This window comes from Pleurodeles waltl, chromosome 4_1 (assembly GCF_031143425.1).
Source record: "Pleurodeles waltl isolate 20211129_DDA chromosome 4_1, aPleWal1.hap1.20221129, whole genome shotgun sequence".
Lineage (NCBI taxonomy): Eukaryota > Metazoa > Chordata > Amphibia > Caudata > Salamandridae > Pleurodeles > Pleurodeles waltl.
Genome location: NC_090442.1, coordinates 366,664,805 through 366,686,580, shown reverse-complemented (window position 1 = coordinate 366,686,580; position 21,776 = coordinate 366,664,805). Strand labels below are relative to the sequence as shown.

The window sequence follows — 21,776 nt, the reverse complement described above, 5'->3', positions numbered from 1 at the left end:
CGCCCCTGAGGAGCTTGGGCCTTACCACCCAGAGCTTTTGGGCCCAGGGGGACCCTCTAGGGAAGATCTGTGCCAGGGACAAAGAGAGTCTCCCACTCCTGAAGGCCTGAGGCAGCAAACTGCTCAGGAAGAACTAGGACATCTCAGTGGTACCCACAGGGTCTACTTGGAGGAGGGGCTCCTGTACACTGAGGCCAGAGACCCCAAGCCTGGTGCAACCAGGAGGGTGGTAGTGCCCCAGAAGTTCAGAGACTTCCTTCTCACTTTAGCCCATGACATCCCCCTAGCAGGGCATCTGGGTCAGAACAAAACATGGAATAGGTTGGTTAACTACTTCAACTGGCCAGGTATGTCCCAAAAAGTGAAGGACTTTTTGCAGTCCTGTCACTCCTGCCAAGCCAGTAGCAAAGCAGGTGGGCACTTAAAGGTCCCTTTAATCCCAATGCCTGTGGTTCCCTTTGAGAGGGTGGGGGTTGACATTTTTGCCCCCCTTGACCCTCCAACAGCATCAGGACATAGATACATCCTAGTGGTAGTGGATCATGCCACTAGGTAGCATGAGGCTATTCCCCTTAGGACCATCACTGCCCCTGCAGTGGCCAAAGCCCTCCTGGGTATCTTTACCAGGGTGGGGTTCCCTAAGGAGTTAGTATCAGACAGGGGGCCAACCCTCATGTCTGCGTACTTAAAACATATGTGGCAGGAATGTGGAGTGACTTATAAATTCAGTACCCCATACCATCCACAGACCAATGGGCTGGTAGAAAGGTTCAACTAGACCCTGAAAGGCATGATTGGAGGACTCCCTGAAAAACGCAGAAGGAGATGGGATGTCCTAATTCCTTGCCTGCTGTTTGCCTACAGGAAAGTGCCACAAAATGGAGTAGGTTTTTCACCCTTTCAACTTTTGTTTGGGTATCCTGTGAAGGGGACACTGAGTCTTGTGAGGGAAGGCTGGGAGAGACCTGTCAAAGAGCTCAAACAGGACATTGTGAACTATGTGCTTGGCCTACTTTCTAGAATGGCTGAGTACATGGAGAAAGCCAGCAAAAACCTTCAGGCCAGCCAAGAGCTTCAAAAGCTTTGGTATGACAAAAAAGCTGCTATGGTGGAGTTCCAACCAGGGCAGAAAGTTTGGGTTTTGGAGCCTGTTACTCCAAGGGCCCTCCAGGACAAATAGTCTAGGTCCTATCACATTCTTGAAAGAAAAGGGGAGGTCACTTATGTAGTGGACCTGGGCAGTTGCAAAAACCCAAAAGGATCATTCATGTCAACCATCTAAAACCCTACTTTGACAGAGCTGATGTGACCATGCTCATGGTCACAGATGAGGGACAGGAGGATGAGAGTGAACCTCTCCCTGATCTCCTCTCTAGCAATCCCCAAGATGGTTCTGTGGATGGAGTGATTTTGTCAGACACCCTCTCAGGACAACAGCAGACTGATTGCAGGAAAATGCTGAGCTTTTTTCTCTGACCCCTGGGAAGACAAATTGGTGTATCCATGATGTGGACAGTGGTGACAGCCCGCCTGTCAAGAACAAAATTTACAGACAGTCTATCCATGTCAGAGAAAGCATAAAGCTGAAGTCAAGAAAATGCTGGATTTGGGTGTCATTGAACCCTCAGAGAGCCCCTGGGCCAGCCCAGTAGTGTTAGTCCCCAAACCGCACTCCAAGGGTGACAAGAAAGAAATGAGGTTTTGTGTGAACTACAGGGGCCTCAACTGGGTAACCAAAATTGATGCATATCCAATTCCAAGAGCTGATGAGCTCATAGACAGAATAGGGGCAGCCAAATACCTGAGTACTTTTCATTTAACATCAGGGTACTGACAGATTGGCCTGATCCAAGGAGCAAAAGAGAGTTCAACATTCTCTACTCCTAGTGTGCATTATCAGTTCACTGTTATGCCCTTTGGACTTAAGAATGCACCTGCCACCTTCCAGAGGTTGGTGAACCAAGTCCTCGCTGTGCTGGAAACTTTTAGTGCAGCTTACTTAGATGATATAGCTGCCTATTGTTCCACTTGGCAAGATCACCTGATCCACCTGGGAAAGGTCCTTGAGGCCTTGAAAAAGGCAGACCTCACTATTAAGGCCAGTAAGTGCCAGATAAGGCAGGGAAAAGTTGTGTACCTGGGCCACCTGGTTGGTGGAGGTCAGGTACAACCTCTACAACCCAGGATTCAGACTTTTCTGGCTTGGGAGGCTCATACAACCCAGACATAAGTAAGGATATTCCTTTGCTTGACTGGATATTACAGGATGTTTGTGAAGGATTATGGCGCCATAGCTGCCCCCCTCACAGAACTTACCTCCAAGAAGATGCCCAGAAAGATCAACTGGACAGTGAGTTGTCAAGAGGCCTTTGACACTCTGAAGAAAGCTATGTGCTCTGCTCCAGTACTTCAAGCACCAGACTACTCAAGGGAATTTATAGTCCATACAGATGCTTCAGAGTTGGGGATAGGAGCAGTCCTCTCCCAAAGGAATGATGATGGGCATGACCAGCCAGCTGCTTTTATTAGCAAAAAGCTACTCCCTAGGGAACAAAAATGGAGTGCCATAGAAAGGGAAGCCTTTGCTGTGGTTTGGGCCCTGAAAAAGTTGAGCCCACACTTGTTTGGCTCTCACTTCACTGTTCAGACTGACCACAGGCCTCTCAGGTGGCTCCAACAAATGAAAGGTGAAAATCCCAAACTGGTTAGGTGGTCCATCTCCCTACAGGGAATGTACTTTAAAGTGGAACACAGACCTGGGACTGCCCATGACAATGCAGATGGCATCTCCAGGTTCATCAACTTAGAAGATGAAGATTCACTAGGGAAAGGGTAGTCTCATCCTCTTTCATTTGGGGGGATGGTGTGAGAGGAGGCTTCTTTTTGCATGGTTAGTCCCCCTTTTTGTCTGATGTTGATGTGTTCTAGAAGTTGCCAGTGCCCAGGGCCCCTGCTAAACAGGCTCCATGGGCCAGATCTCTTTCCCTAAAACTGTTGTGATGCTTGGGACAATTGGTTATACTCTTAAATTCCCCTATAAGGCCCTAGTTAATGGGTACCCCAGTACCCAGGGAAGAGATATTAAGAGTAGTCCCCTGGGGACAGCAGCACTGATTGTGCCACCACCAAGGGTCCTGCACCCAGATGCACCCAGCATTGCCATTGCAGACTGAGTGTACCTGGGCAACCGTAAAAGGGATAAACTCGCTTGGCACACTCTCTGTGTGCCCTGTCTACCATGCACTGCATATGTTATGGGTAAGTCACCCCTCTAGCAGGCCTTTCAGCCCTAAGGCAGGGTGCACCATATGATATGTGAGGGCATAGCTGCATGAGCAATATGCCCCCACTGTGTTCTTGCTAAACCTGGGACAAATTGAGTGAACAGGGCAGCCATTTTAATGTATGTACTGGCCACTGGTCAAACATGGGTCCCCCCTGCCACATATTGGCCACTCTGTACCCTAAGTTGTTTGGTATCAAAGAACTCAGAATATTAAATCCAAACTGATACCAGTATTGGATTTAGCCCTAAATATAAACAGGGGCCACCTTAGAGGTGCCCCCTGAAAAAGCTAACCCTAACTGGCAGAGTTGCTGACTGGTTTTATCCAGCTGCCACTCCAGACAGCCAATATACAAACCTGGAGGAGAGCCCTGGGTCTCTGGTTTGTAAGACAATGTCCTTCCTGGGTGGAGGAGCTAACTCCCCCTCCCTCAGAAATGTGCAACACCCTGGTGGTGAGCTTCAAAGAGCTACAGCCCCTAAAACTCGAGCCTCCAGGCCTGCTGCTAGCAGCAGAGAGCTTCCCTCTTTGCAAACCCCTACTTTTGGCGGGAGCAAAGGCAGGAAACCGGACAAAGGGTAGGAGAAGTGGCCTCACTGAGCATGCACCACCTCTAAGGGCTTGCATGCGAAGTGGACCCTCTGATTCAGATTTCTCCATCTTGGAATGGAGAGAAACAGCCAATGTGGTTTAGGTAAGTGACTCTTCCCACAGGAAGTGGTCACTATAGTGGGTCTAGCCACCAAAGGGTAAGTGCCCCATTGGACACTACCAGATTCCTCCTAAATTGCCCACTAAATTCAGTATTTAGTGGACTTCCCTAGGCCAAGATTTTAGATTCAAAAACGATTCCAAGAAGACAACAAAACCAGCACTAGAGAAACCGCCAGGACGAGAACTGAGGACCTGATGCACCAAAAGAGGTGCCAAGACTCCTGCTTGCTGCCCCAGCGTCCCGACAATTGCGACAGTGGAGGAGCTGAACACTGGACCGACCCCAAGATGCCCAGGAGACCTCCAGGCTTCAAGGATCACCCCAGATCTCCCTCCTGAGTGGAGGCACGACTCAAGAAAAACAAGTGACCTGCAAAAGACCAAGAAACCAGTGAAGGACACTTCACTGAATAGCCAATATCTCCGCGACCGGAAGTCACGGCTGGACCCAATGACACACAGACGACAGTCTGGAAGTGCCCCCCAACTGTACCAAGTTTGACCCACAGTGGCGGAGATAGAGCAATACCCTGGGTCCTGGTCAGCTGATGTCAGACCAGGAGAAAACCAGCTCCCCCAGAGCTAACAGAGGATGATGAGGAAGCCCCAGTCGAGGGACTTCAGGAACACCCAGGACCTCTGACCAGAATGTCCCCATTGTCCTGCAAGCGACCCACATAGAGACTTACCTCCAGCTCCAATAGACTCTGTTCCGCGCAGCCTCCAAGACATCCAAAACGCCCTGCACCTGGCCGCCCTGGGCCTTGCATCACAGGTTCTGCTGTGTGCCCCAGATTCCCAACCCCTTCTGACCTCGACAGCCAAAGGGGTCCCCCAGGCACCACTTTGAATTTGCAAACCAGCTCCTTTTCCAAGTGGCCTATCCAGGTGGCCCTGTGCCGGTGCCAAGGACTTTGCCAACGCTGCTCCCAGCGGAACCGGGAGCTGCCCAAAGCTCTCCAGCTGGCACAAGGTGTCCACCGGACTTTGAGACCATCCTGCAAAATAAGAGACTGGTAATTCAACCGTACGATTTTTAATGCATTTTTAAAAGTGACTGCCTATTGATTCCAATGGTGCGTAATTACGCAAAGAAAGACTAACTTTGCTAAAATTTTGAAAAGTCATAACAAAAAAAGTATTTAACCTATTCTAAAGATTTTGGTCTTAAAAACTATATAAAAGTCTGAAGTATTTTTATAAATTCTGGTCTTGAGTTATTCATTGAGTGTGTGTGGTGCACGATTGGATTTGTGAGTACAGCAAATACTTAGCACATCTCCTGGATTAGCCTAACTGCTCGACCAGCTACCTTAAAAATTAGAGCATTAGGTGGTCTGATTTTTACCCCTGAAAACTAACATTTGGTTGTTAGGACCCTCTGCATAGCATACTTGGTTTTGTACACTACATAGAGGGCCAGCCTCCAACACATGTTTGTTGGGGCCTTCAGAGAGCCCAAGGTGTTGGGTACCAAACACAGAAGCAGGATTTTGTGAGAGTAGGTATCATCGAGTGAGGGCAGAGTGATGGTGCGGCTGCAGGTTTAAATAACTGATCAGAGAATGCAGGACAAAAATGTTGTGTTACAGGGCTTGTCAGAGACAGATTTGTCTGGTGGCTTGGGGCAACAAATAGGTGTAAATGCTCAGCAAAAGGGTAGGGATGGTTTCCTCGAGGCAGGCTGGTCACAGAGTAACAGGTTTCTAGTTTCTCTCTGTCTTACAAAAGGCTCTTGTGTGCTTGAGTCTTCTGCCTTTTGCTTTTTTAATTCATGGCAGGTGAGGGTGGGAGCAGTAGGAGATTATGAGACTGGGTCATTAGATTCCTTTAGGAGATAAGTGCGTAATGGCAGGGAGGGCGGCAGCGTTCCTTCCTCTGCATGATGTTGACCCCCACCATCTTTTTGTTGCAGGTTCTGTCGCGGGGCCAGCGGAAAAGGAGATTTCCATCTGAGTGGTAGGACACTCCTTCGTCAAGTGGGCAGAACAGCAGGCAACACAGAGAGGAGTGGGGTCCATCTTAGGTTTACACCAGCATGGGAGCATGGGATCTCAGTGACTTGGAGAAGGAAGGGAGGCATGAAGTGGTGCAAATTGCTAGGGTGTCTGAATTGAATGCTAGTGAGGGGTGATATCCTTAAGTATTGATACTTTATTTGGCCGAACATTATCTGGTTCAGGAGAAGGGTGTTGTATTGATGAGAGCCAAGAAACAAGAGTTGAGACAATTGAAGGCATAATGATCAGGTTGCTTTGTACTTTAGACCAAGTTCATGCCACACAGACAGTGGATGGGAGTAGTGAAGACTGCAGCTGTGGACAGGGCTCGCAGAAAGCTAAAAAGGGAGATGAGCCATTTGTGTAGGGACAAAGGTTTTGGCAGAGTTTGCCACTCAGATTTTCAGTATGATAACGTGGAGTACTTTTGAAATACTTTTGCAGCGACAGGGTGCATCTTTCTAGGATGGAAATGGAATTATATCTGCTGGAATTGAAGGAGGTAGCGGCAAGAACGTTGAACCTGTGGATTTGAAAGGGAACTAGGAGCGCAAGGGGAGAGTAAGACAGAGCAACAGGTAAAGGGGGCAGAAAAAGGCAGGGTCTGCCTTTTCCTTGGGTGGCATGACATTTTTTCGGAAGATTACAGAATGTGATGTTGAGATTACAAGGGTAAAACAAAAGGAATGAGGAGTAGGCAGGAAGTTTAAGGTTAAGAGTTAGTTGATTAGAGAATAGGTGTGTAGAGTTAAAATTTTACAGTTATAGGATGAGGATTATGTGAAAGGTTGCACCTGGTAATATAACAGGGAGAGTTTTTTTGGGGAAGGGTCTTATGTGCACAATAGTTGGGGTGGTGGTAGGTTTTTGGTCAGCATTTTAATTGTTAATGAGGAGGTAGATTTGCAAGGTCCATTGGCCTAGGTTTGTGTTTTGTACTGGATGCACCAGTATCAATTAGGCGGTCTTTTCCGCACTTAAGAGGGTCAGTTTGTGGTCAGCATCTTTGTTCCCAAACTGCGTGCCTAAAATTTTGCAAAGTTGCAAGCGGTGTGGCCACAGAAATACACATTTGGCAGCCTTGCAAAGTGTGTTAGTCACATAGGTCCACTGAGGGGCTTTTGCTGCTTGAGAACCATTCACCCATTAGCTTCTCAACCCCCACCAGCCCTGCCCACCCAGGCCAATGCCTGCCAATGAAGATCTCCACCCCCGTAGTCACCATCTTGTTTCCTGAGCAATGCTGTAGCAGCCCTCTCCAATGCGTACCGCTATTTTTTCAGTGCATGCGTAACATAGCAAACAGTACAAACTTCAGGTACTGTTCATAATTGAAACATGTCCTACCTTACTAAATAATTAGTTGAAAATGCCCAAAGATGTCTGTATATGTAAACAAAAATCTTTGAATGAGTAGTAGAATGAGTAGCTAGTATTAATAATACAAGTGTAACATTGATTTGAACACTTACCTATATAAAGAGGAGAATTTTCCTGTTTGGCAAAGTCATCCAAGTATGAGAGGCCCAAGGGAGCAATAGGTGTCTCGCCCACTCCACGAAGGATGTTGCCCATGAGCACATACACCCACATCAAGGACTCAACTTCATTTCCGCACTCTGCATATAAAGATTAACAGCATTCAATGGGCGGAATTCTGAAGTTGCATATGCAGTTTCCAATGCATCAAGCACTTGAGCAGTGTTATAACACAAGTAAAAAAAAAATGGTTGTTCGAAATTCAGTTTTTTCCTACGAACAAATCAAAAAATTCTGAGCCGGAAGAATAACTAAAACATTGATCATTCTATTGGAGACCAAAAGCAAGAACTTCCATCTATCATAGTTCTGAGTCTTACTTTTGTTTACAATTCTGTGTGTGAAATTAGATGCAGGTAGATGATTCTTTGCAGAGGTGAACCTCAAGGGATGCAATAAATGTTTAATTATTTTTTCTAGCCCCTTTTACTCTCATCCAATTTTGACCATCTCCAACTTAGGTAATTACATTGTTTGATACACATAGAAACAGAAAGGGTAAAGGACACTTGGCTGGTAACATGTGAACATGTGTGCACACATGTCTGGGCTGCACATGGAATATTACTGCTGTGCACAGCCCAGCAAAAGCGCACAGGTAGCCTGGCACAATGGAGGTCCTACAGGATTAGGCATTTACCTAGGATATGTCTTAAATGGGTAGTGTAGCCTATTAGAGAAAGTCAGTGTGATCTACTGTTTTGGCTATAATGGCTCTCCATGGCATCCCGTAATACACATAGGAAGATAACTGCCGTAGACTGTAGTTTCACTCTGCGTGGCATTCAGAAACCATTGATATCTTAAATTGGAGTGTAGCATGTGCAAGAAAAAATAGTATGTAACTTCCAAAATGATAACTGTACACCTTATGGGTCATCCGGATTTTCCATATTTCCCTGGCTCAGCTAAGGATCAGAGCCCAGACCTTGTGTCACCTTGCTGTGGCCAGTTAGTTACATTTTCTCCAGCAGCAAGAACAAAGGCCGCCCCACACAAAAGTAGCAATTAGCAGTACTTCTCCTAGTTCCTGAGGAGGAAAGGGGTAGGGTGGAATGATCTGTATCAATCACCCAGCTGGCACACTGTCCCATGGATGGACCTGTCCAAGCCCACTGAACAAAGGAGAGTGCCCAGTCAACTGGAGTCAACACACTGGGGGAGGCCCTTTGAAATTCCAGTGTGCAAGTCCCAGGTTGTGATGTCAGCATGGGGTGGAGCTAAGACCCCAGGAGCTGATGTGACCAGTGGCTCCTGGAGGATGCCATTTTAGACTGTCCCTGCATGCCGTGCAGGAGGGTTGGGGCAAGGGTGGAGAGGTAATGTGGCATCCTAGGGGTGCCTGTCTTCTGGAACTTTCCTTTTCCCTTTAAAAACTCTTGCATAAGGGAGGGCCTCTGTCTTGCCAGTCCTGGGACTGCCACAGGGAACTGGAAGGAGGAACCCCTTGATCCCCACTCAGGACTAAAGATTCCACTCAGTTGACCCCAGGACCAGTGGGTCTCCCCAAGGGCTGGTTCCCTGCACCTCCCAGAAGACCAGCTGGGGAAAGCCCTGGACTTTTCTGCACTCACAAATAAAGAACCAGAGGAGAACTGGTGCTGGGAGCCGGGAGCCGGGAAAACTAGCTGTTTGAGAACTGCACTGCTTTGGAGGTGAAGAGGGTTGCTGCAACTGCCCCTTCTTCTTAGTGATTGCCACCAGGAGTAAAATGAGCTCAGGATCATCCAAATCCGCTCAACGGTGCCTGAGTTATGGCATTTTAAAGTTTATCAACCTTTGACCCCTTCCTGTCCTTGAGCGCATGGTGATCCACAGCAGGGCCAGTGAAACTCCCCCAGGGTGGGCCAGGACCCAGTTGCAGGGCAAAGAAGTTGTCTACTACTAGGGGGAAGAGGGTGTGCATGGGGCCCCTGCTCCATTTCTTCATTTTGCCCAGGGACCCCCACCTCCTGGGCTGATTCTTGTTTTGGGGGCCAGGATCCAATCTCTGGACCCTTGAGTGCTGATTGATATGGGGAAGAAATGCTGCACTTCCCTGGAGCTTTTTTGGGACACTGGGGTGCTGTCACCCTCCCCTGCAAAAAGGCACCCTGCGTGATGGAGTGCTGTCATGCTCCCTGAGTGAGGAAGAGGGGACCCTGGACCCGATCCTTGGGCTGCAATGTGAGAAATAAGGAAGGGGGAGTTCCACTGCATCCCCACCGCATGGCCTGCTCACTGCGCTCATGTCTGGGGGGAGTGGAAAAGCCACCCATATAGTGCACATCTTTCTGCAGGAGTGGGCAGACAACACTGAATCTTCAGGCTCCTGTGGCACTATGAAGGAGTGCTGCTGACTTGGGTACCCAGCGAGGGCAGTGGGGTGGTAGGCTCCCAGAGCTGCCCTCCAGTGAAGATGACTTCATAAGGTGCCTGAGTGGGACCACACAAGGAAACACACGCCACAGGACCACTTGCAAATATAAAAAATGCAGAGGAAACCTGACGCTGCTCTCCTCAGTGCAGCTGGAGATCCACTGTTACGACATGCATGATCTCTGGCAAAATTGCCCCATAGTGCCTTGTGGGGCCTTGTTGCTCGGCCCACATTTTGGCACATATGTCCCTTTGTGGTGGCCCCAGGACGTCGAGACCACTAGCAATCAATTCAGTAGGCATCACCTTTATCCTTCATGGATCTCATGAGTCCTCACCATACATTGGGGAACCTCAAAATAATCACCTTCCCTGGATTTCTTTCAAATTTTCAAGCACCTCTATGGCTGGAGCTTTTGCTCTGCAGTCGGGAGTGTTACACCCAGTAGTGGCTATCTTCATCGTGACATTCAAGTGGGTCTAGAAGGTGCTGACTGTATGGTTGCAATGCAATGCAATTTCAATGTGATGCTCTCTAGGGGCAGTTTGTATAATTGTAGCTTGGTATCAAATGCCTGAGAAATACACAGAGACAAAGGCGGTCATTCTGACCGCGGCGGGCGGCAGTCGCCGCCCGCCATGCGGTCACCGCCAAATGGCCGCTCCGCGGTCAGGAGACCGCGGATGCCATTCTGGCTTTCCCGCTGGGCCGGCGGGCGACTGCCAAAAGGGCGCCCGCCGGCCCAGCGGGAAAGCCCCTGCAACATAGAAGCCGGCTCCGAATGGAGCCGGCGGTGTTGCAGGGGTGCGACGGGTGCAGTAGCACCCGTCGCGATTTTCACTGTCTGCAAAGCAGACAGTGAAAATCCTCATGGGGCCCTGTTAGGGGGCCCCTGCACTGCCCATGCCAGTGGCATCGGCAGTGCAGGGGCCCCCAGGGGCCCCACGACACCCGTTCCCGCCATCCTGTTCCTGGTGGTAAGAACCGCCAGAAACAGGGTGGCGGGAAGGGGGTCGGAATCCCCATGGTGGCGCTGCAAGCAGCGCCGCCATGGAGGATTCCCTGGGCCAGGGGAAAAGCGGCGGGAAACCGCTGGTTCCCCTTTTCTGACCGCGGCTTTACCGCCGCGGTCAGAATGGCCCTGGAAGCACCGCCAGCCTGTTGGTGGTGCTTCCGTGGTCCCCGGCCCTGGCGGTCATGAACCGCCAGGGTCGGAAGGAAAGTTTACTTCTCTTAAATGCTTTATTGGTTCATTGAAATGATTCATAATGCTTTGTTGATCACTGCAATAATGGCAATAATTCCTGCCAAAGGTATTCAAACATGTTTTATTACAAAACAAAATGATTAAACTCACCTGATATGTTTGGGTGACCCCTCTAGGGGGTTTACCAGGGATTACACAATGTCATCTATGGCATGTTCTATCTGCAAATGTAAATATTTGTGAATTGTTGTGTAGAATTTAGTAGTGTGTGTGTGTGTGTGTGTAATAAATGTACTTTTCTTTTTTTAAATAAAAGTACTGACTGGAGAATCATTATTGACTGTTATTGTTGTGTATCAGTGGATTACTATCCCACACCACCTCTCCTGAGTAGGTCTTGGACAGTTTTGCTCTGATACCCTGTGAGAGTCAAGTGCTACAGTGGGGTTCCCATAAGGACAATTGTGGATCTATTACTTGTGCAGGGCACACAACTAATAGCCCATCTTCCAACATTAACTTTGCACAACAGGGGCCCTAATGTGGTTACTGCAGCTGCAAGGTGGGTCAAGTGCAATGTGCACCCATATTTCCCACCACCCCTTGAATAAGATATTATTATATACCATATTTCTGCTTAGTAAATTTCCAACCTCCTGCATTCCTACAAAATGTGCACAATGTTCTAGTCAGGTTCTGCACATTGCTGAGAAAATAAAAATGTACTCTGCCCTACTGATTGTAAACATGGTGCAAACTCTTAAAGTATTGCAACTTGAATCTCACCTCTCTCAAACTGTTCTCATGCTTTAGAAACAAATTGCACTAATAATCACCTGAGAAGTCTATTGACACTCTGTATTCCTCCTAAACTGTCAAGGATGGGGCAGTGGTTTTAGGAAAACAGTTATCAATAATAAGTCCATAAAGAACAATATAATTCCTTCACTTGAGCATTGCAGCAAATCCACCTTTTCTGAAGGGTCACCCAAGATTGTTCAGCTTTTTCTGGACCCTTTATATGGGTTTTTGTATTCTGTGCACTTTAGCCTTTCTAAACAGGGGTAGACAAGCAAGGCAGGAAAGGCTGTTTTGAAAAATGAATTGGTTGCCCCTTAATACATCTTGGTGCCGCAAAGTAATGTGCCTTATAATTGAATATTTAACATGTACCAAAGTTGGCATGCTCCTTCAGTGACAAGCCCCCAAAAGCTATTTTCACTGGCAGGGCAGTAGCTGGATCATACAATTTGTCAATTTACAGATCATACATTTCAATGTCTTTCTTTTTGACAGGAAATAGCTAAAATAGTTATTCAAAGACTATTATTTATAATTATGTAAAGTCTAATTGATTGATGAAGTAAGACTTTCAAGAAATATTCAGGAAATGTAAATTTTAGACATTCACCTTTTCCCGGTCTGAAGCTCCTGCAGACTAATTCACATTAGCCTATTAGAAGCTGCTTAGCCTGAGCTTGACCTTAATGGGGTATAAATACTGCTCCCAGAGTAAAACAATGGCGTAGTCCTGGTGACTGGATGGACTGGGTTTGGGGTATTTGCTCTCTATAGCCTAATGAAGGACAGTTTAAATGGATCCAGGAACTTCATCAATTCAAGTCACAGAAGTGAAATCTTTCCATTTATAATATGCTAAAATAGGAGACCTGAGAAAGAGAAACCCTTTGTCTCCAAAGCCCACACTAGCTGGCTGGCACCAACTCCAGCAGGAGGAAAACTATCCCAGAACTACTTTGGAGTGGACACAGAGGAGGGGTTTGCCTATTTCCTTGGGTGGACAAATAAGCTCTGCACAAAGGAGAAAGTGTTTCCCTATCTTGGATTTCAGCAGTGAGGTGCACTGTGAGATTGTTTACAGTACAGCAAGAGGAACTGTTGGAAAAGTGGGTAGCATTGGCCCCTGGAACCTTTCCCCATTGGTCAACAAGTGTCCGGGAATCATCCCCACCCACTGGCGGGTCAACCATAAATGTGACACCCCAACAAACTCTACTCAGGACACTTTCTGAACATGTGGAAGATCAGAACGTAGCTGGGCCTGCTGTCTAAGACCTTAGAAGGGCCCTGATGTACCTGACCTGCTCCCTCTTGTGCCCAGGGCAAAGAGGTGGACACCAAGTTTCAGCTGGCTTGTTGTCTGTGTATCTGCAGGCATACAACAAGCTGCAAGAGGTATTTTTTCTTGAAGTGTCCAGTTGACCAGTACTGACAGGAAATGGGTTAGACCTTGTGATGGTCTCTGCTGGAGTAAGTCCTGAGCCCTAAGTGCTCTTTCTGAGGTTTTGAGAGACTTAGAAGTAACCCAGAGGAGCTGCTCTAGAAACCTTGAAAAGTTGTAACTTAGAATATTTTTGGACTTCCAAGGCCCCTGGAGTATTTAGGGTGAATCTTGCAGCAAGGGAATCTGATGTCAGTGCCCCATCATCAGATACAGCTTCAGACTTGCCCTGCTGAAGGACTTTGAACTCCATAAAAAACTAAATCAGAAGGTAAAACCTTTAATACTCAACAATGCATAATAACATTTCAGTATGATATAGTTCAGTTTGTGAAATTCTAAAAGACTGACATGCAGTTAAATAAATTACTTTAGAGATTTTTGTAAGCAGCATTTAACATGAGAGAATGATTACTTAGTGAGAGCACCTAAACCTGTCACCTGACAGAACAGTCCCACTTAATTGGTAAGGAATCTTAGCAACTTCTTTTATCATCCCAACAAAATACACTAGAGAGTAGGGTGCCAATTAGCCTATGATAGATAGCTGACTAGTCAAAGGTGACATTTGTTCATTCACACCAACCTGAGAGAGGCTTTTTGAGTCCATGTTATACATCTTTTACCCAGAGGTTCATGTTCAGAGTTGATTCCTTTACATACACATGGTGAATATGACATGAATCAAATATGAAATATAAAATAAGCCTCCTCCACAATGACATAACATATTACTGATGAATCCGGTCAGGAGGGACTGTACTGCTACATATTTGCTACAATGTGTTTGGAATCTAATTATGTTTTTTGTAGTTAAATATAGTACAAACGTGCCAGAAGCTATTGGAGGGATTTGCATGAGCACCAGTTACATTAGACAAGGACACATGCATTTTTTATTTAAGGCATGGGGAGATTAAGTGACTGCCTAGAATCACATGATGTTGAGCAGACACCAAGACTCAAACCTGATTTGCCAGTTCCAAAGCCGACAGCCTTAGCCATAATGGCACACCTTATTTAAAATGTTAGTGTGATACTAATAACTCCAAAAATCAATCAATTTGAGGGTCTCTCTAGGCAGTTGGACTTTCTCAGAAACACTCTGCCACTCTTTTGTGCCTATGGTAGACTGTTGGCTTTAATCGATTTTCTTTTTTTTTAATATTCACTTTATTAACAAACAACATCAAACGAATACAAACCATAATTATGAAGTAATCGTCTGGCCTCTGTTGAGCTGTCACTTGAGCAAAATGTCACTGAGGGAAATAGATATGTTTCTATAAATCTATGCATTACTCAAGAGGGTGTTTATACACACCCATATCAGGTTCCTTCAAGCCTCAAATGCTAGGAGAGAGGACTGTAAGAAGAATACAGTGTAGGTTGAACAATGAGGAGAAAAAGAGAATGAAGAGGGAACCTACAGTGACAGAGGGTCACATCAATGAAAGTGGAGGAAAACCCATGTCAGATGTCCCTGTTCAGTGGAGGGGAAGATAAAGGACTGTTTTAGAAGGCCAGGAAATAAAATGTTAGAGGAGGGTTAGTAGATGTGGATGAAAAGTGGGATAGGTAGAGAGAGCAAGGAGGAGAGGGAGGTAGGTGTGAGTAGGATTTTCTTATTCCCTATCCCATCATTAAAACATTCTAAAGTTGGCAGCCCTTACATTTTTAAACAATTGGACATATGCATCCTGTGAATCTGCTATCCATGAAGAATCTGCAATCCTTTAATTTCAATGTCACCATTATTTTAGATATCTCATCCGTGTCCTCTCTTAGGCTGGTACATGTGTGCCTGTTGTGGTAGGTAAGTATTCTCATGCCTGGTTTCCCATCTATGTTCCTTGAAGGGGTGCAGGCCAAATGTGGTGGCTCCCCCAGTCTTGACTGATATAAAATGGCTGCTAGTGAACTCAAGAAATATAAGGGGCTGGGCTTATGCAGCACCTTAAACTGAACAGCTGCCCTCATCACCGGCACAGAGACAAGTATCTTAGATGGTAATGTGTTGTACCGGGAGAAAGAGGAAACAAGCATCACATACATCAGAACAACTAGAGGAGTTTGTTTATGGCAGAGACCTGACAGCTGTGAAAGTTGGGCGTTGGTGAACAGGTCAAGAAACTGGTGATATTGTACTTCAAATTTGCCTTTCAAATTTGAGACATGCAGCTATGGGCAGGATCAAAGGAGAGTCAACCATCTCCAAGAATTACCTAGAACCATCAATACTCGTTTTATGTGTGCAGCAAGGTACAGCTATTGTAAAATATGGGGTATTGCCAATGTACCCTGAGATTTTTTTTGGCTGAAAGCACTGGCACAAATGAAGAATGAAGAGACTAGACTGATGGAGAACCTATTTGCGAAGACACGCTGCCTGAAGATATGGAAAATTCTTTCAAACGTTTATTACTTTCAGGAGGCAAAGTGCCACCCTGAAGCCATTAACTGTGGGATCATTCAAAAGATTTTGGGGCTGATTCTAATTCTGGCGGGCGGCGGAGGCCGCCCGCCAGAATTCCGCCCCCCAGAATTCCGCCCCCATAATACCGCTCCGCGGTCAGAAGACCGCGGAGGGTATTATGAGTTTTTCCCTGGGCTGGCGGGCGGTCTCCAAAAGACCGCCCGCCAGCCCAGGGAAAAACTCCCTTCCCACGAGGATGCCGGCTCGTAATCGAGCCGGCGGAGTGGGAAGGTGCGACGGGTGCAGTAGCACCCGTCGCGTATTTCAGTGTCTGCAAGGCAGACACTGAAATACCTTGCGGGGCCCTCTTACGGGGGCCCCTGCCGTGCCCATGCCATTGGCATGGGCACGGCAGGGGCCCCCAGGGGCCCCGCGACCCCCCCTACCGCCATCCTGTTCATGGCAGCTTTCCCGCCATGAACAGGATGGCGGTAGGGGGGGTCAGAATCCTCATGGCTGCGGAGCGCGCTCCGCAGCCATGGAGGATTCAAACGAGCAGCGGAAAGTCGGCGGGAGACCGCTGACTTTCCGCTTCTGACCGCGGCTGAACCGCCGCGGTCAGAATGCTCGTTGGAGCACCGCCAGCCTGTTGGCGGTGCTCCCGTGGTCGGTGGCCCTGGCGGCCACCGGCCGCCAGGGTCAGAATGACCCCCTTTATGTGGGGTCCAATTCAGAGTCTTCAATATACAAAGTACTCTTAATCCTAATACAGCTACAGTGTGGTGTAGAATTTTAAATTTTCTTTGTAGACATAGCCTAACTTATGCTGGTCAAAATGTCATTTGGGGAGGTTTTATCATGTGATAAAGGTCATAGTTGCCATCCAGTTGCCTTACTTGGTATTTAATGAGGTGAAATCGAGGTTCAGATTAATGTGGGACAAGTGTCACAGGTAAATGTAATGCAATTCTATAATACTTACTACTACAGCTTTTACTGTTATCAAGGGGGTCATTACAACATTGGCGGTAAAAGGCGCTTACCACTGTGCAGAAGACCGCCAATACACCGCTGCGGTAGACCGCCACAGCTATTATGACACACATCTCGGAATCCGCCGAAATTCAGACACCCACACAACACCGCCACACCAAAGGTCAGTGATAAACTGGCGGAAACAAATCCTCCACGTCAACAGAAACACGCCCATGCTATTACGACTCACGAATCCAAGTGCCGGTCTTTCAACCGCGGTATTTCATTGGTGGTACACACCGCCGCGCTCAAAATACACACACATCTCCAAAACACCACCACATTGGACAATTACAAATACACACACCTGATACACATATAAACAACACTCCCACACACCCAATACAATATAAAACACACACCCACATCACCCACAAACCACTATGACCAGAAATTCTGAAAGAAGGCCAGAGAGACAGCACAGCAATTGACAACCCCATCACACAGAGGCACACAACACCATCACCCACACAACATCCACGCACAAAACACCACACACCACTGCACTCACCCCAACCATCACCACATACACCACCCCACACCTCACCCACACCACCCCATGGCACGCCAAAGACACCCCCGCTTCTCCGAGGAGGAGTTCAGGGTCATGGTGGAGGAAATCGTACGGGTAGAGCCACAGCTATTTGGCTCACAGGTACAGCACACATCAATAGCCAGGAAGATGGAGTTATGGCGCAGAATAGTGGACAGGGTGAACGCTGTGGGACAGCACCCAAGAAATAGGGAGGACATCAGGAAGAGGTGGAACGACCTACGGGGAAGGTGCGTTCAACGGTCTCCAGGCACAACATCGCGGTGCAGCGGACTGGCGGCGGACCCCCACCTCCTCCCCCACAACTAACAACATGGGAGGAGCAAGTCTTGACCATCTTGCATCCTGAAGGCCTCGGAGGAGTCGGTGGAGGATGGGACACTGGTAAGTCAAATCTTAACTATCATATCCCCCACCCTACCTGCATGCTCTCACACACCCTCACACCCTCCCCTATCACTCCAACTCCTCACTAATGTACCCATAACACAAACCACCCATCCCAACAACAAGCCCTGCATGACACAACTAAGCATGGTCACCCCTCACTGAAGCATGCTCACTGCACATACCCAGAACACCCCCCAACCATCATCACACAAGCCCCCACACAGGAATGCGTGCACTGGGGTACACGCTCACCCACCCATTGCACACCATTACACACACACATGCAATAATCATGCCCTTATGCCCCTGCAGGAACCCGAAGGACCGTTACCACACAAGAAGGTCCAGACAACACCACTCCAGCCACAGAAGAGGCCCACAGTGACGAGAGCAGCTCTGCCCTACTGGATCTTGATGACCAGCCCGGACCATCGTGGGCCTCAGGACAGTCGGTTCCCCTTGCACAGGCACAGCCCAACACCGAGCTTCCACCCTCTGGTAACACCAGCACAGCACCCACCCAGCGGGCCCAAACCTCCCTACCCAGGACAGGTCAATCAGTGGTGTGTCCACCACTACAGGGCACCCAGGGTAACCAACCACCCCAACAACAACAGGGACCTGGGGGCAGTGGTAGTGGGCACACGGTCCAGGGGACGGAGGCACAGGAACATGGGGGAACTGGGAGGGCTGCTGTGCGACAGAGGGAGGACAGGCCAAGGGAACCAACTCTCCACGAGGCCCTCTCCTCCATCCTGGGAGCATACCACCACTCCCAGGAGACGATGGCGACGGTCCTGGACAAGTTGCAGGAGACCCTGCACCTGCAGGAGGAGCAGTATTTGGGGTTCAGGGAGGAGCTCAGGACCATCGGCTCTGCCCTGGGCACCATCGTAGGGGTACTGAAGGACATACAGCAGACCTTGAGGGACACCGTGGCACTCCAAGGGGCCCCTGACACTAGCCACGACTAACCACCTCCGCCGGAGCTAGTGGACAGGACACCCTGCCACAGGACCACCACATCAGCACCCCATCCCTTGCAGACGGACAACCACCACGCAAGCGGTCCCTGAGATCCAGGAACAGGACAGAGCAAGATGGCAAGACCCCCCCCAGGAAATAAGACCACCCTGATTGTCCTCCCACTGTCCCACTTTGTTACCCTGTCCATATTTGAACAGCCCCAGCTCCACTTCCTATGCCCAGATGGGCAGTGCACCTGTGAGACTAATATACTGGACTGTGCCATGGACATTCCTCCACCATTCCCCATCGCCATTTGTAGGAGGCTGGACTGGCTTGTAGTGAGGCCCAGGTATCCCTTATTAGTGTAGAGGGGTGTCTAGCAGCTTAGGCTGATAGAAAAGGTAGCTTAGCAGAGCAGCTTAGGCTGAACTAGGAGACGAGTGAAGCTCCTACAGTACCACTAGTGTCATATGCACAATATCATAAGAAAACACAATACACAGATATACTAAAAATAAAAGTACTTTATTTTTATGACAATATGCCAAAGTATCTCAGTGAGTACCCTCAGTATGAGGATAGCAAATATACACAAGATATATGTACACAATACCAAAATATGCAGTAATAGCAATAGAAAACAGTGCAAACAATGTATAGTCACAATAGAATGCAGTGGGGGCATATAGGGATAGGGGCAACACAAACCATATACTCTAGAAGTGGAATGCGAACCACGAATGGACCCCAAACCTATGTGACCTTGTAGAGGGTCACTGGGACTGTAAGGAAACAGTGAGGGTTAGAAAAATAGCCCACCCCAAAACCCTGAAAAGTGGGTGCAAAGTGCACCTAAGTTCCCCAAAGAGCACAGAAGTCGTGATAGGGGAATTCTGCAAGGAAGACCAACACCAGCAATGCAACAACGATGGATTTCCTGACGAGAGAACCTGTGGAACAAGGGGACCAAGTCCAAGAGTCACGATCAAGTTGGGAGTGGGCAGATGCCCAGGAAATGCCAGCTGTGGGTGCAAAGAAGCTGCCACCGGATGGTAGAAGCTGAGGATTCTGCAAGAACGACAAGGGCTAGAAACTTCCCCTTTGGAGGATGGATGTCCCACGTCGTGAAGAGTCGTGCAGAAGGGTTTTTCTGCAGAAAAACCGCAAACAAGCCTTGCTAGCTTCAAAGCTCGTAGTTAGGGTTTTTGGATGCTGCTGTGGCCCAGGAGGGACCAGGATGTCATCAATTGTGCGAGGGGACAGAGGGGGTGTCCAGCAAGACAAGGAGCCCTCTCAGAAGCAAGCAGCACCCGCAGAAGTGCCAGAACAGGCACTACGAAGTGGAGTGAATCGGTGCTCACCCGAAGTTGCACAAGAGAGTCCCACGACGCCGGAGGACAACTCAGGAGGTCGTGCATTGCAGGTTAGAGTGCCGGGGACCCAGGCTTGGCTGTGCACGAAGGAAATCCTCGGTGAGTACACAGGAGCCGGAGTGGCTGCAAAACACGCGGTTCCCAGCAATGCAGTCTAGCGTGGGGAGGCAAGGACTTACCTCCACCAAACTTGGACTGAAGAGTCACTGGACTGTGGGAGTCACTTGGACAGAGTTGCTGAGTTCCAGGGACCTCGCTCGTCATGCTGAGAGGAGACCCAGAGGACCGGTGATGCAGTTCTTTGGTGCCTGCGGTTGCAGGGGGAAGATTCCGTCGACCCACTGGAGATTTCTTCTGAGCTTCTAGTGCAGAGAGGAGGCAGACTACCCCCACAGCATGCACCACCAGGAAAACAGTCGAGAAGGCGGCAGGATCAGCGTTACAAGGTCGCAGTAGTCGTCTTTGCTACTTTGTTGCAGTTTTGCAGGCTTTCAGCGCGGTCAGCAGTCGATTCCTTGGCAGAAGGTGAAGAGAGAGATGCAGAGGAACTCTGATGAGCTCTTGCATTTGTTATCTAAGGAATTCCCCAAAGCAGAGACCCTAAATATCCAGAAAAGAGGGTTTGGCTACCTAGGAGAGAGGATAGGCTAGCAACACCTGAAGGAGCCTATCAGAAAGAGTCTCTGACGTCACCTGCTGGCCCCTCAGAGCAGTCCAGTGTGCCAGCAGCACCTCTGTTTCCAAGATGGCAGAGGTCTGGAGCACACTGGAGGAGCTCTGGGCACCTCCCAGGGGAGGTGCAGGTCAGGGGAGTGGTCACTCCCCTTTCCTTTGTCCAGTTTCGCGCCAGAGCAGGGCTGAGGGATTCCTGAACCGGTGCAGACTGGCTTATGCAGAGATGGGCACCATCTGTGCCCATCAAAGCATTTCCAGAGGCTGGGGGAGGCTACTCCTCCCCAGCCCTGACACCTTTATCCAAAGGGAGAGGGTGTAACACCCTCTCTCTGAGGAAGTCCTTTGTTCTGCCATCCTGGGCCAAGCCTGGCTGGACCCCAGGAGGGCAGAAACCTGTCTGAGGAGTCGGCAGCAGCTGCAGTGAAACCCCGGGAAAGGTAGTTTGGCAGTACCCGTGTCTGAGTTAAAGACTCGGGGATCATGGAATTGTCTCCCCAATGCCAGAATGGCATTGGGGTGACAATTTCATGATCCTAGACATGTTACATGGCCATGTTCGGAGTTACCATTGTGATGCTATACATATGTCGTGACATATGTATAGTGCACGCGTGTAATGGTGTCCCCGAACTCACAAAGTCCGGGGAATTTGCCCTGAACAATGTGGGAGCACCTTGGCTAGGCCAGGGTGCCCACACACTAAGTAACTTAGCACCCAACCTTTACCAGGTAAAGGTTAGACATATAGGTGACTTATAAGTTACTTAAGTGCAGTGGTAAATGGCTGTGAAATAACGTGGACGTTATTTCATTCAGGCTGCACTGGCAGGCCTGTGTAAGAATTGTCAGATCTCCCTATGGGTGGCACAAGAAATGCTGCAGCCCATAGGGATCTCCTGGAACCCCAATACCCTGGGTACCTTAGTACCATATACTAGGGAATTATAAGGGTGTTCCAGTGTGCCAATGTAAATTGGTGATATTGGTCACTAGCCTGTTAGTGACAATTTGGAAAGA

General features: G+C 48.5%; 1 protein-coding gene across 2 annotated transcripts in view; it reads right to left on the bottom strand.

Annotated features, from left to right (window-relative positions):
• The window catches only part of LOC138287752 (solute carrier organic anion transporter family member 1A2-like), a 670,615-nt gene that overhangs the window by 275,109 nt on the left and 373,730 nt on the right, over positions 1-21,776 (bottom strand). For both annotated transcript variants that reach the window (XM_069228525.1, XM_069228526.1), the window contains exon 6: positions 7,474-7,620. In XM_069228525.1, the coding sequence (XP_069084626.1) occupies positions 7,474-7,620 (147 nt within the window). The remainder of the gene's footprint in view (positions 1-7,473; positions 7,621-21,776) is intronic.